This window comes from Fulmarus glacialis, unplaced genomic scaffold (assembly GCF_000690835.1).
Source record: "Fulmarus glacialis isolate BGI_N327 unplaced genomic scaffold, ASM69083v1 scaffold3638, whole genome shotgun sequence".
In the NCBI taxonomy this organism is placed as follows: Eukaryota; Metazoa; Chordata; class Aves; order Procellariiformes; family Procellariidae; genus Fulmarus; species Fulmarus glacialis.
In genome coordinates this window covers 150257-169358 of record NW_009228827.1, presented here as the reverse complement: position 1 = coordinate 169358, position 19102 = coordinate 150257, and the positions used below count along the sequence as shown (strand labels likewise).

General features: G+C 41.7%; 1 protein-coding gene across 1 annotated transcript in view; it reads left to right on the top strand.

Annotated features, from left to right (window-relative positions):
* Window positions 1-2393: 2393 nt before the first annotated feature.
* LPAR1 (lysophosphatidic acid receptor 1) overlaps window positions 2394-19102 on the top strand; it is a 49830-nt gene continuing 33121 nt past the window's right edge. Inside the window, exons 1-2 of the mRNA XM_009583608.1 lie at window positions 2394-2564; window positions 14553-15300. Of these exons, the coding sequence (XP_009581903.1) occupies window positions 2505-2564; window positions 14553-15300 (808 nt within the window). The 5' untranslated portion in view covers window positions 2394-2504. The remainder of the gene's footprint in view (window positions 2565-14552; window positions 15301-19102) is intronic.

Sequence of the window (19102 nt, the reverse complement as noted above, 5' to 3'; positions counted from 1 at the left end):
TCACTGTGTACATCATGCTCAGGATGTTGAAAAGCAAGATGTATGCAGAAGAGTCTTCCTTTTCCTAGCCACATTGAGGGATCAGTGCAATACAAGCAATAAAAATGCAGCTAGGTGCAGAAGGGGAAATGCGAAATGGTCATAGGCTTAGGAATTTTTTACTAATCCTGTGTGTTGTCTTTCTTGGAGAGATGGTGAAAAATGACTACAGGTATATTTCTTTTCTCATCTGCGTTAAAGTGCTCATTGGATTTTGTGGGGTTAAGCTTTTTTTGACGTTGGTGTTCTACCTGGAGTACACAGAGCTAGCTAAAGGCTGAACAGACTTAAGATTTTTTTTTTCCCTTAGTTTTTCTCTTCTGTTCTGTGATGCTCCCTAGTAAAAATGATCATTTTCTCTCCTTTTTATATGTGGCAAACAGGATTCTAAGCATACCTCTGGTTTTGGTGTACATAGTGTTCCCTAACGTCTGCTTCATCCGTAATCTTTTCCCTATCTTCATTATTCAAGAGCGGCAGCATTTCAGGATTAAGAGAAGAGAATAGATTTTTAAAAAAACTAACAATAAGCTGCTGTAAAGTAGGTGCAGTGACATTGCTGCTCTTAAGCATGTTTTGAGAAGAACAAAAACAAAGGTCTTATGAGATCTTATTTAAGTTACACTTGTGACAGCTCACGAGACAGTGATGAAATGTGCTGGTTGAGGATTTTGAGGCTGTTGATGGAGTTTTACTGAAAATCACTGTCTTAGTCAAATAGCAAAGCTTCCCTAAGTCAGAAAAGCCGTAGTTTCAAGTTGATGCTATCTGTTTCCTTCATCTGTCATGCACAGTGGAAAAACTAGTGAATTTCAGAAAACAGGCAAAACTCTGTTTTTGAAAAGAAAACAGGAAGCCTGAAGGATGTGTAGCTTGGTTCTTTGACTTTCAGTGAAGGCTTTCTTGGAGGAACGCTAAGTCTCCGTTTTATGTCCTCTCCATGAGTATAGTAGTAGAAATTTGGAGCAAGGAGTGGAAACAATGAAAGGTTACTACCAAGAAATGAGTAGGAAAGAATAAGGGTCACTGGAAAGCTATATAAAGATGGAAAAAGTGATCCAAGAGCTTGGAAGATGAGACGCTACATGTGACGTAAGGCATGTGGGGATGTGTTGAAATGTGAAGCAGGCATTTCAGGATGATGCTTTTTAAGAAGGAGGAATAATTTCCACAGTGGCATGCAAAGCTGAGTTTAAATGAACAACGTACACACAAAAAAAAAAAAACAAAACCCACCAAAACCAAAAACCAGCCACGACATAACTGACTCAGAAAAGCACGTAGAGTGCAACTTTCCTACAGCACTTAAATGTTCTTTCTTGGCTTGGTAAGTAAGTGTTGCCTTTGAAAAAAATGAACTGGAGGCCAGGAAAGCTACTAGCATTGTCTGTATGACTACACCATGGCATCATTTTGAAAAATACCAGTTAGGTTTGGGGTCAGTTTGTTGGACGCTGAATACACTTAGCATGAGTGGTTTTCCGCCATGACTTGCAGAATAGGAAGTGGTAGATACAGAGAGCAATAGGTGTCTCTCCAAAATCCTTTCTGTGGTGTCTAATTTGTGGGTTGTGTTGTATATGTCTGGCCTGATTCAGGAAAAAACCTGCAATAGTCTTCATCTGGAATTTTTAAATGGGCTTAATTTCTTGGCCATTTACAGTTTTGTCCCCTTTGGTTTGCTTTGCACAAAAGAATAGAAACATATGCGGAAGCTGATCTAACCTTGGTAAACATGATAGTTATGGAAATAACTTCATTCTGTTGGGTCATCTGATCAAACTTTACACAGCAATTCAGTATATTCACCCACAGCAAATCTGTGTCTATCTGGCAAAAAAAAAAGTATGGTTAAAACAAATCAATGATAAGGATGTCATAATGTTGAAGTTATTTTTTGTAACACAGAAGAAAAGTTCATATGATCACCAAACTGTAAAACAATAGTTGTTGAGGAAATAAATGTATCCTAAATTCCAGCAAGTAATTCTATGAGTGCTCCTCTGTGAGGATTTTTTTTTCTTTTGGTGTGAAACAAAACGTTAACACGATTCCAAAGCTCTGTAGGTGACCATCTTTCTTTGCAAATGTGCACATGGTCTATGCATTAGCCTTCTTGCTGTATTCAGTTTGTCGGAATTTTAGTTTGTGTGGTCGAGTGAATTGTTTTGCTGTTCTGGACCAAATTCCAATGTGCCCTTTGAAACTTCTCCTGCAAATCTGTTGTGAATGGTCATGTAAGCAAGTCGGGTTGTGCAAACTCACAGGCTGGTTTTGCAGCAGCCGAGGGGCTTGGGTGTTGACTAGAAACCCAGTTCTCTTGTTATTCTCAACAATTTTTTTGTCTTCCTACTAGGAGCAAATGCCAGCATGACTAGGATCTGAGGAAGTGCTTCTGTGTTCCTACCAAGGGTTTGTGGGTGCAGAGGAAGGGTGCAAGGACAGCAGGGACATTTTGAGCTACCATGGATATCCCCACCGATTTGGTGCCGTCCTCCATGATGTCCCAACCCGAGGTGATTGAGGTGAGTAGACCACAATGAAGCTCTGGCAGCTGAGCTGACTGAGCGTCTTTCTTATTTCCTCACTGAATTCTAGCTTTTTCTCCTGTCTCACTTCTGAGTCATCGAGGGAATTTTTCCTAAAATACTGTATTAAAGACACTCATCATTTGCTAAGAATGTTGTTATACTGTGAGGCACGGCATTGCTGTGTTATACTACTATTTATAGAAGAAAATACATGGCAAAATACAATGTTTATTGACTCCACATAGGTGGTCCCTGCACTATGGTTTGATTTTTACTGTGCCTAATGAATACAAAGTAGAAGGTCATAATGTGGTTCAGCTGGAATAATACCACAGGAAATTTCAGGTTTAGTGTTCTTATCAGAAAAGCTAAAGTTTTAAGCCAAAAGCAGCAATAAAACTAATAATATACTTACAATTACTAACACACTAATCTTTCTTTCATGAATCAAAGGTCTGTGTTTCAGACCTGATATTTATAAATGCCTAAGAGATTTCTTCAGCTCCATGTACTGAACACTACATACTTGTGTTTTCTGGGGAAGTAAATATTACAAACAGAAAAGGAGATGCTAATAACCGTCAAGATTTCATCTCAGAAAAGCATTTTCAAAGTCCCTTTGACTTCATAGAGACCCAAGTGTCTGTTGCAACTTAAAACTTCTAAGGATGTATATTTTACTGAAGAGGGCACCACAGTTGATTAAGGTAGATGTCAGAAAATTGAATATCTAATGTTTTTTTGCTTTTTTTGTTGTTGTTGTTGTTTGCTGGAGATTCTTTGGCTCAGGACACTACAGCTCCTGGCAATATGCACTGAAAAGTGCAGTAGTTCAGAGATCCCTGGACCTTGTGAAGTTACAAAAAAACATGTCTAGTAATGGGTGGTGATGTGAAACGAGCTGAATCTGAAATCTGCTTTGGAGAAACTTCTTTCTGCTCCTCTTCCTCCTGTGTTTCAAATGGAGAACTAGTATATTTTAAAGGTATTTTTGTTGCTTTTTCAAGTCACTGTCCCTGTGAGCGTCAGAGAAGGATTTTGTGTCTTTACAGCAGAACGGAATACCTGGTAGGAGATGGATGCTGTATGCTTGCGTGCCAGGCTGCCTGGCTGCTGCTGGACTCTTCTGCTTTCTGGACAGGCTGCCTGGCTGCTGCTGGACTCTTCTCCCTTTCTGGTGAAGAGACCACAGGCCATCTCCTTGCCTGCTCTGAAAGGCACCTGCACCGCTGTCTCCATGGGTTCTCTCTTCACAGCCTTCTTTATGTATCAGAAATTTGTGTATGTAAGGATTGCTGTTCAGGAAAAATGCCTTCTCAAAGGGAAAATAAGGTCAACTGTGGTGCAAGAATGAGTGGAAGAAAAGCTCTCACTTGTAAAGGACTTGATGATCAGCATAGTCACCATTCTGTTGTACTTATGGGTGAATAAACGCACATGTCCTGCGTCCGCAGAGAGTTTCTGCTGAATAAATCCTGCCCTGGACTAGCATCACTAGACCAAAGACTTAGCGTCGCTAGACCAAAGACTAGAGATAAATGGATTATTCTGGTCACTGACTGGTAATCCAGACAGCTCTCCTTCCACACTTTGGTTTTAGAGACTGTGCTTCAATGAGATTTGACTTGGGAGCTGAAAAGAAATGGCAACAGGAAGCAAAGGAAAGAATGGTATCTCAGTGTGGGAGATTATGGTAGAAAAATATCATTCACTCCACCTTGTGTTGTAAAAATGGACTCAAATTTGATATCCATATGGGCAAACTTACATGCATGCATGAATTCCGAGAGACGTCAGTAAACCATTGTAGATCTGATGATTGGTATAAGGCTTCAATCCTATGTAAAGGAGTAACAGCTCTGAACAATCAGCTGGGAGCCATGTGCATGTTTCTGAGGGTAAGGAAGAGTTTTTTAACTGGCAAGGACATAGTGAGACACATAGCTAAAGAGACGAATCATTAGATGGAAGTGTTGAAGTAAAGCACTTTTCAGACTGGGACTGCATGGGCTTGCCTTTCACGTTTGTGTTGACATACAAATGAATTTTGGATGTAGTTTAGAAAACTATATTCATTAAAATAATCTTTTTTTCTGGAGGACATTATTTTGCCTTTTAAAACTGAGCAGATGCCAGAGTGTGCTGCAGAAGACATTTAGAGACTAATGTTTTAAGGAAGGTTTGTTTCTTTTTTTTTTTTTTTTTAAAACTTGGAAGTAGCCTTACATGCCTTCTGCATGAGCTAGATGGCATCTCAGTTACAAAAAGAAGTGTTTTGCTACTTTACTTTAAACTTTCTTTATCTTTAATCTTTTTTATCTTTTATCTTTAAACTTTCCTTTAGCATTGCCAGGATAGTTGGCTTCCTTCACATTTGGTCAATTTAGTCTTGGAAATAAATACTGTCTATTTTGTATACACATGTACGTAAATGTATGTATGTGTGTACATCTCAGTAATAAATATTCCTCTGCCTATCATTAGTCCTTTAACTGCACAAGGCAAACAAGAATAGACTCTTATTTACCACGGAAGAGAATCCCAGAGACCTCAGCAGGACTTCTTACAATCCGAAGCCTACCCTGACAGGTTTTTGCTTGAGCTTGAATCCTACAGATGCTTGTGGTGGCACCACAGTGAGGGGAAGTTCCTGGTAATTTAATTGCTAATGGTATCTTTCTCAAGATTTGTCTTCTGGATCAAGTAACAAAAGTTTAACATTTTGGAAAAGTTTTTGGAAGTAATTTCTTGATACTAGATGTGAAATTATTGTTACTGTTTTAAAATATTCTTATGCTAGTGTGTCAACATAGGAAATGCTTTTGGTGCTCTCTACAACTCTCTACTGAAGCAACACATTTTCCACAATCATGTCCATTCATACCCTCCCTATGCACTGACCTGTCTCCAAAGCTCTCTGCTCCCATCTTCTTTCCCTCCCACATCATCCTGTTACCAGGCGTAAGGAGTGGTGATTAAGAGCACAGACTTAAGGCATCTTGGCCATGTTTAAATGAGAAGGATAAGTAAAGTTTGAGGGTAGTTTAGCTATCCATAGCTGAAATGTGGAACAGAAAATAGTTCTGGGACACCATATGTCAGAGAAGTCAATGAAACAAAAATTTTCCAGAATATGCTTTGAGTTTTTGGCAATGGGGTTTTATATAAGGCAGAATCTAGTGATTTCAGATTAGATAAGCCATTCTGCTCCTAAACAAAGAAAAACAAAAAGTAACAGAACTTCGATTTTTAAGTTGGGGATATTTTGTGGTACATGTGATGACTTCATACCTCAGCTATGTATAAGCAAAATTATATCATAGAAACCTGATTAGTCTGATAATGCAGTAAGCGGAAAGTTAAGTAATTCTGTAAGAAGCATTTAGCATCCCAGAGGGCTTTGCTGCTTGCAGAAAGGAAACATAACAAGTGGTGATCTAAACTGATTAATGTACTCTGTGGAGTGATTAGTATCTTTTCTCTTTGTGAATGGCATGAGATGAATTCTGCAGTAAAAGCTTTGAAGAAGAAATTATTTGAGCTCCAGTTGCTTAATGAACCAGGGACTTCCAACAGTGCTTCAGAAATGCTTAAAACAAGAAAACAACAAAAATTCATCATTCTCTCTTTGCTTTTGCCAGCAGTGGATCCTACCAGCCAAATATGAGAAGTAAATGAGTATATTTAAATAACTGCCTTGCAGCTGTTCCAAAGAGAAATCCAGAGTAGTTTCCATTATAGTGGCCTTTCATGGCTGTGTGGTTACCAGAGCCAAAAAACACTTCTACCACTCCGTGCCATTGAATACTTCTCTATTTTCCCTTCTTTTTGTTTGAATTAGAGTGGAAGAGATTTAAACTATCCTTGCCACAGAATGGTCATCCTCAGTAGCTTTTTCCTCTTTATAATGATGCTTGAGAACAGACTCCTGTGGGGTGGCACATGATTTGCATTTTGGATTTAGTGCCCAAATTTCTGCAGCCAACAAATGTGTTGATTTTTTTCTCCCCTTCTAGGTGAGTAAACAAATTAACCTCTTAACCAAAACAGATCTCTGGTGGTGGTAAATAAGGTAAACCAGAGAACAAAAGGAAGCGGTGAGACTGGAAGAAACAATTTGTGCTTAGAGGTATATCCACCCAGTTACAGGTATCATAGATAGGGGAAACTTAAATACCAGTATGCTTTTTTTAATTCTTATACTAGATGAGATTACCAGGGGTTCAAAATACATCTCTCTTTTGTTCAAAGTAGACCAATACTGCCTTATAGGCAGCTGCTCAGTATTGTATGAACAAGTTACTGATAGAGAACCCATTGTTGCCAGAGTCCTGAGAGAGATTTTTCTGTATTCTGTTTATGTATTTCACAAAGCAGTTCATCAAAGCAAAAGAAACCCAAACTGCCTGTTGTATATTTCAAGGAAAAAATGTATTTGCCGTGGCAAACACAGGGTAGTCTTCATATTTTTATTTGGAAATGTCAATTTCTAGCCCAAAATGAAATTTGCTATGCTCATTAACATAATTTTGAATAAGCGTTTTACTTGTAGGCTAAACTCTCTTAACAGCTCACTTTGCTGGTTTGCTTGGTGAGGAGTGATGGAAGAAGGTGTGCCCTGGAGATGGAAGTAGCCCCAATAGCCTACAGCATTTTTTCAGCATAAAAGGCCAGTCTTTCAGCTGCTGGAGCCAAGAATTAATTCCCAGCTTGGCTCACTGAGCACCAGACTGGGCCCAGAGGATTCATGTTGCAATTCACTATGTGTGGAAACTCACTTGGGATGTTAGAGGTGCAGATTTCTTTTTTTTTTTTTTTCCCCCCTCCCATTTCTTCCACCCTGATGGCTTCTAAAGTGACACAAATAGGGGACTGTGTGCTGCACCTCCCTCCAGAAAGCTTTTCGCGGGGCTGGGGTCTTTGGGGAAGGTCTGTCCTGTGCTGCACTCATCCTGCACAGCAGCCTGCAGGGACTCGCAGCAGGTCGGATGTCTGGCTACGATGCTCAGGTTGAGGATAAGGCAGATAGGCAACCAAGGAGTGAACTGGGTGAGGTAGTGGAGAAGCTTAATCTGCATCATGACACAGACTTTTTTTGAAGGCATAAGAGGTGGCATATTTCAGTCACTAAATTAGCTGATGGAATATAATTGCCTTCCTGTGTCTCCCACAAAGCCAGGAGGTGTTGAGCCTAAACCCGTGTTTGGCTAATGTTTGTGAAGCTTGTCATGAAAGCTCCCCCTCAAGGAAACGAAGCTTGAAGAGCTTTGCAGAAACCCTTTCTGTACTCTGTGTGGGACATTTGGGCTCAACATGCCCAATCACGTCTCTCCTAGTGGCAAAGCTAATTAGCTTATTTTTGCAATACCTCCGCATTGCAGCGGTGGCCTCCCTTTGAGAGGAGCTTGGAAGGCAGAGACGGGGCAGCAGAGAAGTGCTGTGTGGTCTGGGAACAAATCTCTGGTAATCGGTGTTTAAGCCATCCTAGCAATGTAAGGGGGGACGTGATGATGTAGAACTATGCCGTGATTCAGTCTCCATTTCCTGCTCAACTGGAAAACATTCATCAGAACACGTAGGTAGCGCTTGCGAGGGATGCAGCTCATCTGAAAATGCTGGATTTGTGGAAAAGGAGCAACAATGCAACAGTGTTTGAATTATTGGGTAGGTTGCTGGAGGGATGAGTTCACTCTCTCTCTGTGCTTAGATTTTTTTTTCCAATTCTTCTAGCTTTTTAATTTCCTAAATATCCTTTTGCTTGCAGAATTCTGCAGTGAAAGAGACTCCATGTGAGCGTGCAGCAGTTCCTTTCTGCAGCAGTAGAAAGTGCAAGAAGTTGAAACCACAGAGCTGGCAATCTGGGGGCCAGTTGGGCCAGCTCAGTATGCTCCTGACCATCACTGCTCTTCAGTAATGCTCTTGTGTTTGAATAGTGAATTGCATGGCCCTGATTCATCTATCCTGAAAAAGCTGTAGGGCCAAATCGAGGTATTGCAGACCTGATAGTTAGTGACCCTGGCATCTTCCAGAAGAAAGGTATTTTTAGAGGTAGCTGAACTTCCTGCTCTCACCCATTTCTTTTTTAGCCCACGGAAGCTATTTTTGAACTTGCTTTTGTAGTAGTCGACAGTGAATAAGCACTAAGGAAGGTCAACACCCTCCCTGGTTTTATAGTCAATCTGTGAAGGTCGTAATCATAGTTTCCAACAGGATCTGTGTCACTTGTGAATTATACCTTCCTCAGTAGAAGTAAAATTGCTTCTTTTTCCAGTGTTGCTGGTGACTGGGTCTCTTTGGTACACTGAGTGTCTGGATATGTCAGCTTACCCTTTTCAGGTATAAACTGTAGGATCCAGAGAACTTCTCAGTTCGGTTTCTAGTAGTTGGGACATTTGTTAGCTCTGAGACTCCGTAGTAATACAGTCTACTACAAAAGCATCCTAAAAATTACTGGTTATGCTAGCCATTGCCACACAATCCATAAGTAACTTTATGCTTTATCATGTTATAGCAGAGTTAAAGGGATCCCCTTGCAAAGAGAGTCACTTCCTTGCGTCTTTTCAGCTACGTGAAAGGCAAAATGCGTCTAGTCAAATGAAGAAGTGTCCTCCTGTGACTGAACCACCACATCTTAACATACAAGTTTTTCTTTAAGTCTGCCAAACAATTACTTTGGGAGATGCAATTCTGAAAAGGGTGTCTGAGGAGCTGTTGTATCTTCATGATAGGGTTTCATGCTTTCATTGAGCAGATGAAATTATATCTGTACATAAGGCATGGTAGGCATAGGCTATAATGAATCAAGATCCTTGTCTTGAGACTTTTTGATTCTTTGGCTTAAACTTTGGGTAAATGCCTCCTCAACTTACACTTTTATTTTTAAAGGAAACATAGTCTTTTCCCCTTTATTTTTAAACCTCTTATTTCTTTTGCGTTCTGCAGTTTGAACAATATTTTGTGCTTTTCATTAGGTAATAGAGAAATTTTTTTGCAAATTGGATTTTTTTCTCATCTGTTACAACTTTACTTTCATAAAACCCGTGGTTTTGCAGTTGTGGGTTGAGAAAGTACATATTGACTAAATTATTCCTATACTTACTTGCTTATGCTTATTTTAAAGATATTCTTAATTGATACCCTTATTTGGGGATTTTGAAGTTGGCGGTTCCCCCAAGATTTTCAGCTCTAGCCTTCCTGGTATGTTGGTGAACTTCAGAGTATTTAGCTAAACTGAAAGCAGTGCTACTGCTTTTGCATTCGCTGCTGCACTAAATGTAGAGCTTTAAGACATCTATTGCTGTTTTGGAGTCCTAGTCTACCATTCCCAATTCTGCATTTCCTCTGAAATATTTTCTGGATTTCTGGGCAGCGCTGAGAATGATAAATACTGTTTTTGGGATCCAAGGGTAGCTACCTCAGAATTAAAAGCTCATCCTGTATGGAACGAGTGTCCTCTGAGTCTCACACACTTCAAGGAGACTGCATTTAAGTTGCATGACTTCTGAAAAACTGAGGTCTCTGGCTTGTACTTGGCATTTCATTGTATGCAGAATTGTCATCTTCCTCAGGCTTCCTTGCCAAACAAATTGCTTTTCGTCTCCTCTCTGTGTTCTGGGTAAGAAAACAGCAGCATGTCGAAGCTAATTCAGTAAAGGGAAAAAAGGAGAGGAGCAGACTGTGTTTGGAGAGCTAAGGGTTAAAATAGTTGTAAGAGTTTTCTTGGATATGGAATCATTTTTGTGGCTTCCAAGTTTTAAAAGCTCTGTAAAAGTCAGACCTTCGTATTCTAAGAATGTCCAGCTCTGTTTCTCTCGGTGAGAAATAAATGCACCCATACCTGCTGGGGGGAGTGGTCCTTTTTTTTTCTTTTTCATTTTTTTTGTTAGGTGGACTGAGGAACTCTGCAAACTCTCAGATTGCAGTGGGTTTTGTAAACTGATCATTTGCCCCTTAGGCACCTTGTGCTAACTAATGCTTCGTTTAGGCAATATCAATCAGCAGTGTTTGAAAACTTGTTGGTGTTTGTTTTCCACCCTAAGCATCTTTCCATGCACAGCCCTCACCAGGTGGGCTGTCACTCACTACCGAGCTGGCAGGATCCAGAGCTCCCCTCTAACCTTCCTGCTCCAGGCAGCCAGTGCCTTCTCCGCTCGGGTCTCTTCCCCGAATGGGGAGGGGGTAATGGGCTGCTCACCCAAAACACCCCATGGGCAAGCTACTCCATGCCTTGGACCCAAATCCTCACCCCTCTCTTTAAGCTGTGATGGAGAGGTGTGGGCAGCAGCAAGATGAATCAAGCACGAAACACTGACAAGTTGCTTACACGGGCTCTTCTTCCCAACCTCCCCACTGCCATCCCAGTGGCATAGCCCCATACCACCAGAGGAGAGGAGCTGAGAGGGCGAGTATAGCAGATAGTGCCTGGAAAGGCCAGTGCCAAGGTGATGTTCTGGCCGTGGGATGACTAGGTGTTGACTGTAGAAGCAGAGCGAGTTTTATTAAGTCCTGCTGCCAAGTCTCCTGGTCTGTGTGTACTGTGTAGTGGTTATAACGACGTCTCATGATTTTGAGAGTTTTAACTCCAGGTACTCAGGATTTTCTTGTTCTTTGGTTTGGGACAACTGTATCTTGAGTATTAAATCAACCTCACATGGTTAGAGGAGGCTTTGTTTTTAGCCTGCTATTACTCCATTTCGCTTTATCTGTGTTGTTGTTTTATAATTCAGACGTTTTCTTTTTCTACACAGATGTGTCCTAGAGGTTTAGTTAACATGGGCAATTTGCAGCTCAGTTTGTTTTAAACATCTGTTGAGATATACTAAATGGATGAGGTAAATCTCAGGGCACTGCACATCTGGCTTACCCAGGCAATGAAACACACTGAGTGGAAACTTCAGGAAATTAAAATATAAACTTCCCTGCCCCTTTTCCTGCAGGGGCAGGAGAGGGGATGGGTCTGCCTGCTTGCATATGCCATTATGGTATGTTAACACTTTCGGTACTCAGAGGCACGTTGTATTTCCCTCCTGCTTGAGCCTTTCTAGTCAGAGAGCAGCATCACGGGTAAATGTGATGCCTTGGGATTTTTACGTTCATGATATAGGCTGAGAAAGATGATCGTCTGGAAGTCCCCTGTTTGAGCTTCTGTCAGCAAACTGTCTCTTCTTATGCTCTTCTTTCCCTTGGGACTGAAAAGATTGCTTTTAAAGAAGATCCCAGGTTTTAGATTAGCATGCCCTAAAAACAAAACTTTTCCAAAATCCCTTATGCGAACAGAGATTTTTGTTGCTGTGTCTTCAAAATGAGAGAAGCAGCCAGTGAGCCTCATGCTGTTCCTCCAGGATTACTCAAGTGCTGTCATGCTTTTAAATTTAACACGTCTGACTCTGCGGTGTTTTACATACTCTAATGTGCGTTGCATACATTCAGCCCTGGCTTGGCGTTTTGTGAATAAGACAAATGCGCATCACTTATCAGTGCATGTTGCAGTGAGCTTTTTTTATCATATCTTGTTTCAGATTTCATATGAAAAGGCTGGGGAGGATATTACAAAATTGGGGGATAATTCACTTTCTAAGCCCATGTGCAAAACAAAGCCACCAAAAAAAAAAAAAAAAAGAAAAAAAGAAAAAAGTGATATCTACTACATTTTAAATTTCTGAATTAAAAATATGTGTTCTGCCAGGTGTAGCTGGTCTCTCTCCACAGGAGCAACAGCGAAGCAGGAATCGTTACATATGGACAGCAGCCATCTGAAAGAAAAATTTAGATCCACAAATATACAGACAAAGAGAAAATTTATTCAGGATCACAAAAGTCCACTAGATCCTGGAGTCCTGACCTCCTCTGTAACTCAGACTGTAAGACTGCATCCAGATATTCCTACAGAGAGAAAAAAAAACAGGGCATTTACATAATTAATGCAGATGTTGGCAAGCTTTTATAAGAGCCACTGATTCATTCATATGACTTCCTCTCTCCCTCAAGGGTTCTTATACTTGACCTGTTATTACCACACGGTCTTTAACCAAAGAATTAAAGCCAGATGTCTTGCAGCTAGGTCTCCCTTTGTTAAGTATTCCTTACAAATCGTTTTTTCTGTGCAACAGCGAGATCCTACATGAGAACTTTTTAAAATTCTTAGATAATTAAGGCTGAAAGGTTTCTAACCTAAGAGTTGATGTATCCTAGAGGAACAGTAAAAGTTTTATAGTCACTGTGCTGAAAAATACTGTTTACTCTAGCTTTTTATTATCCGGGGTCTGCAAATGTTTCTGATCGATGTTTAGGTTGGAGGTAAAATCATTCTAAAAAGACCTTTTTCTTTAACGTAAATCCAAATGTCATGTAATGCATTTGGGATATAGGTGGAAAGTTTTGTAGGTTGCTTTATTGGAATTAGCTTTATTGTGTTGACAAACAGAGGGAAATGAAATGAAACTGAAACAGCTTTGGGTAATTCTAGGGAAATCTTGATCCGATACTATTTTCATTCAAGTCCAATTACTAATTCTGTTTCCCAATTCTGTACATTTTTGGTTTTAACATGAAGGTCAGGTTAGCTGTAGCATTTCCTGCAGAATGGCTGGAGCTGTCCAAAACATGGGGTTTTGTTTGCATGTTTTAATAGGAAGAAATTCTCCTCTTTTAGTGTTGTTGATCTCTTCCTTGGTTGGGCTTATTACCTGGTTTCTTGCTAAAACTGGTCGTCTTTATGTAAAGATTCAAGTTTTGTCAGTAGAGTTTCACAGCCATAAAAGCAGGTTGTCAGAGCCAGCTCTCCTGCGTCTCTTTAGAACGAGACTTTTTAGACATGAGTTTCTTGTTTTGGTTTTTTTAATTATTATTTTTACATCCTCGTTGTTAAGCCATGCTAAACAAGGACCCAGTATGTTATTCAGAGGGGTTTCTTTTTCTATGGTTTGCCTTTTGGGAATTGCACCTTGAGTAATTGGCTATAACTGAGGAAGGAAACTCACTAAGAATTTTCTTATTAGCCAACAGTTTTATGCATAGCTTCTACATACTGGTGGAGTATGGAGCTTGTTTGTTGCACCCATAGCTGCGCTCAGCTGAGTACTCTGCAAGGAAAATTAATCATGTATTCCCTGACATAGCCATAACAATACTTAATGCAAGAACTAAGGTTTGATGCTTGGAACGCTAGTTAAGTCAAATATTGCTTTTCTGATTTCTTGTCTCACTCCTTCTATTTCAAATTGGAATAAGCCAGTTCAGATGAGTTATACTTAAAAGTACGGTGTATTTCAAACCCTGTTTAGAAATGTGGCTGATGGAAAAAGAAGAATGCTCATAGAAATACAGTTGCATGCTTCTTTTATTGTTTACAAATGCACTTCATGCCTTACGGACAGACACAGCCCCTGGCCCTGGCAATTCACAGTCTTGGAGCATATTGATGATCTTAACTTAGGGTGTTCTTCCCAGTTTTTAAGACAGGACAAGAAGGAATGCCCCTGATGGAAACCTGAATGAGTCAAAACCTGCTGGGAAATGTAATCCACTTTTCCTCCTCTTTGAGGAGCTCTTCTTTTAACACCGCTACAGCCAAACAATAGTTTTATGCACTGATAAGTAAATAAGGTGTCCTGTAACAGTTAACTTTTCTTAATTATGAATTGCATGCCCTTCTCTCTAAGTGAATTTTTCAGCAGGTCTGCTTGGCCAGAAGCTCGTTTGCTGTGCAATTTACAACTACGTCAGAAATCATGCTAGCTCCCAGAGCAGATGGAAGCATTTCTCGTGGTTTCTAATCTGGTTGCTGTTACTAGACTCCTCAGCACAATTGTTGCGAGTTGTGGAATGCCATTTGGTCTGAAAAAATAAATTTGTTCTGAAGTGTGTTCCCTTCCTGTCCCCCTCCCTGCTCTCTGTGCATGTCTTGTCCATGGAGGCAATCATGTGTTTTCAGTTCTGATGTCATTTGGGTTTTTTCTCTCTTTTTTTCCTCTCTTCTTTCAGTCCACAGCCATGAGCGAACCACAGTGCTACTACAATGAAACCATTGCCTTCTTTTATAACCGAAGTGGAAAATATCTAGCCACTGAATGGAACACTGTCAGCAAGCTTGTAATGGGACTGGGGATTACCGTCTGCATCTTCATAATGCTGGCTAACCTCTTGGTTATGGTGGCTATTTATGTCAACCGCCGATTCCACTTTCCTATTTATTACTTAATGGCCAACTTAGCCGCTGCGGACTTTTTTGCAGGGCTGGCCTACTTTTACTTAATGTTCAACACAGGACCCAACACTAGAAGATTGACTGTAAGCACCTGGCTTCTTCGTCAGGGTCTCATTGACACTAGCCTGACAGCCTCTGTAGCCAATTTGTTGGCCATTGCTATTGAGCGGCACATTACAGTTTTCCGAATGCAGCTACATACTCGGATGAGCAACCGGCGAGTGGTGGTCGTAATTGTTGTTATCTGGACTATGGCCATCGTCATGGGCGCGATACCAAGTGTCGGATGGAACTGTATTTGTGATATCACTCACTGCTCCAACATGGCACCACTCTATAGTGACTCTTACCTGGTCTTCTGGGCTATTTTCAACCTGGTCACTTTTGTGGTCATGGTGGTCCTATATGCTCATATCTTTGGGTACGTCCGCCAAAGGACTATGAGAATGTCCAGACACAGTTCTGGACCCCGCAGGAATCGGGACACCATGATGAGCCTCCTGAAGACTGTGGTCATTGTGCTTGGTAAGTGCTTACTTTGCCTCCCTTGTTCTCCCCCCTCTCTTTCTTATTAGGTGATTTCAGTAATGCATGTCCAGCTTCTGGGAGGTCGGCAGCATTTGGGAGACACCAGAAGAGGTGGGGATGATAAGAACCCCCAGCATTCATTACTGTGTTGAGACTATCAAGCTTAGTTATGGAAATGGGTATCAGAGACTTGGTCACTCAGCCCTGTAACATGAAACTGATGAAAATCCAGGACTTCCAGATGTAAGGTGGTGGTTTTTTTGCAGCAATGCAGGTTTAAAACTTGTTGTAGCAGTGTTTGCCCTTTTGCCTTTGAAGATGCCAAATAGCTGCAACCTTAAAATAGTACAGGGAAGGTTCAGTCTTCCACTGAAGTATGTCTTGTCTCCTTTTTGCCACTCAAAAGGTGTTGTGTGTATTCAGGCAGCGTTCCCATGTCTGGAAAACAATAAGGGGCTACAGGCTATTGATGAAAAGACTTTGCATGTTAAGCAGGACTGCATGTACAGCTTGCTCAGGTCTATAACGTTCGGCACATCTAAGCATCTGCCAATTTGCTAATACAGAAAAGTTGCATCTGAGGCACTGGTGTGCTTTAGCACACTGCTCAGGAGTTGCCTAAGCTTCAGGGCTTGGAAAACAGGGAAACATGAAGCAAATATCATGACACACTTTGGAGTCAGAACTTTTCTGTCTTTTTGTGGATGGCTGTATTTGGGTTTTGCCTGGGGCTCTCAGTTCCCTTATGCAAAAGCACAGCCTGGATACTGGGTACCATTCCCTGGTGATTTTCTTTGCAGTTTGTTCTGCTCTTTGTTGCTGCAGATGACAGTGAGCTGCAGGCAGGCAGGAATGATGCCGGTTGTCTCCTTGTCCCAGTCTGTGTTTCCACCCATGAGGTCCTCCAGCGCAGTACACAGTCTCTTGGGATCCTAGTACCCTGTTGCATTGTGAAGTTGCCCTAGTAGTCCATAAATGCAACTGTACACTGTTTGTGGAGCCCAAAACTTAATCCCAGTTCATGCTTTGACATCCTGATTTCCATGGCTTTACACCATGGCTTGTGCTTTCGAGCAGTTACTGTCTGCACAAAGGCGGCAGAGTAGTTGTAGAGATTTGATGTGAGTCACTGTGTCAACCATATGTTAGTTTAAGAAAGTACGTTTTGCTCTCTGACCTAGTGATAGCTCTGTAATCATAATATGAACTGTGTATTTGACTAACCTGTTCAGCCATTGATAAGTCGTATTCCTACACGTCCTGCGCTTCTCTTCAGGGAAAGAATCTCTAGGAGTTTTGTGCGGGAGGCTGTAGAGGTGGGTAAACTTCTCCTGACTGCCTGATGGTTCAGAAATCTGTCCCTCCCCACCTCTGTGTTCCTCCTCACAGAAGGCAAGAGGTTAAGAACACAAAGAAAATTCAGGTTTTGTAGTCGTCTTCTTAGGAAATAGATCCTTGTTTTCCTTCCTGAATGAATTGCTGTTCATGCAGCAGTGGAGTATTTCCTGTGAGGTGAAAGACTGGCTCAGACTTAAAATAAAAAAAAAAAGAAAAAAAAAAGTGGGAAATAGTCAGTGCTTATACCAGTGCAATGCAGAGTTGTAAGAATAAATAAACAGTCACTGAATAAATAGCACATGGCAGCTAATCCCAAGCATGTATGGGACTAGAGGTACGTATGCAGCTGGAAGGGTAGGCAGTGACTGCACCCTCCTCCGTTCTCCTATGAGCAGAGGTCACAGGGAAGATGTACAGGCCACCCAGTGTGGCCACAACAGTAGAGGTGTACAAGGAACATGAAGTAGCCCTTTTTTTCCCCCTAATAAGTACATTATTTTTTCTAGGTATTTTTCTGGAAACACTGGAACAACTCCAGAGGTTAAGTAGCATTAGCCAAACTGAAGGTGACCCAAGTTTAGCTGCTGATGTAGTTCAGTAATATCTCTGATTCCTCATTGGGGCTATTTGGAGTAAGATTTTTCAGGACTGCAGGTAGCACACGTTGAAGTTTTCTTCAAAATTCAAACAGGGCCTTATTTCTTGTTACTGGTGCAGTTAAATTCATTCAGTGTTATGCACACACTCTGCTTTAGCACCTCTTCTAATCTGCATAAAACACCATTTACAGAGAGAGGTAATGTATTATTTTATTAAATCTGTTTGAAGAAAAAAAGGCAATCCCAGGTTGTGACACTATTCATCCTGTATTTGGATGTCCCACTTCAGTATTATTTTGAAAAGGTGGTGTTTTTTTTTTTCCAAAGCAGTGTGGTTTCTTTGGTTGGAGGAGGTCAGCCGCAGGGCTATAGTGTAAAGAAGCAGCAGCACTTTCACCTCCCTATCACCTGTGAGACACAGTTGCAAGATAAAAATGGCTCAGAAACAGCTGTGGAGTTGGGTTTTTTAAATAATAATTAAAAAAAATAGCCTGAAGCCAAGAATCAGGCATGGGGGCAACCACAGAGACTTTTGGGAGGTTAAATGTTCGTACATCAGGGTGTTAAGCAGACTGCTAGCTGAAGCACGAGAAAGGTTCACTAGTTGCCATCAGCTGCTGAGTGCTGTCCCATATTGCTGAATTTGCACTTCCAATGGAGGATTGTTCTGTGGTTCTACAGAAAAAAGCTAAGCATCGCTTCGAAGCGCTGGTTAGGCGATGTCTCAGTTTGGAGCAGACGGCACGGTCAGCCTCCTGATCAGGCGGGAGTCCTGGTGCTCTGGCACTGCTTGCAGACTGCTTGCAAGTCTGGCTTAAAATTTTCACAAGCAGAAGATTTAATTTCAAGTGCTGTGCTTCCCAAGTGCCTTCTTGCAAAGGTAGTCAATGCATAGTGCTGCAAGTTTATCTGTTACAGCCTTGGGAAAGGCAGAAAAGGTGCGTGTCTTAGACTGCCTGCAACAACTTGCTGAACGCTTATCTCATGCTGTCTGGCTTTTTCTGCATCAGTGAACCTCAGTAACACAGAGAACAGACCCTCTGCCTTTCTTAACGGTGCAGATCAGGGTAATACATTGGTGTTTGAGGCAGAAACCAACTTTTTGCTGGAGGTGGAGAGGGGACAGGAAGCATTTCAGTTTATTCTTCAGATCCCTCTCCCTCCTCTCCTGCCCCACAGCTGAGTGGTGAAGGGACCTGGTGTGTGTCAGCTCACTCCCCAGGAGGAGGCAATTCATTCTGGAGGAGAGGGAGGGTGCCTTGGGAACCAAGGGAAAACAGAGCTGGGAGTCTGAGTAAACCTATGAGCATTGGCAGAGGGAGACAAACTAGTCCTCGTCTTAGGATCCTTGTTACAATGCTGCTCAGCTGTAAGTAACCCCCTTGTGATTTGGGCAGCAATGAACTGTTCGTTTGACTTTTAAACTTCCTTAAATGGGTCTTCCTGAAGTCGTCCTGCTGGCTGTACTGCCAGGCAGAGCCTCGCTGCTGCAAGCAGAAGATCATCTTTTCCCCTGTCCCCATCCACGCTACGTTTCGGGGGACAGGCGGGGGAGGGAATTAATACAAGAGCTTCTTGTTTGTTAGCTGCCTAACACCGCCTGCCCTCCTCGCGCCTTGCTGCCTTGCTCCAAGAGGAGCAGAGCTGCCCCGAAGGGGGTCAGTCCTGCCGGCAGCGATGCTGTCAGCATGTGCGGGGCGGACGCCAGCCGCCTCTGACAAGAGGGTGATTGTGTGGGGAGGGCTACGGCCGCTTGACGCGCTGGCTGGAGCGGTCGGGATCTGGCACACTGCGTCATCCCAGAGCTGGTGGGATGCTGAGTCCTAGGAACAAGTCAAAAGCAGAGAACAGATTTTTTTTTT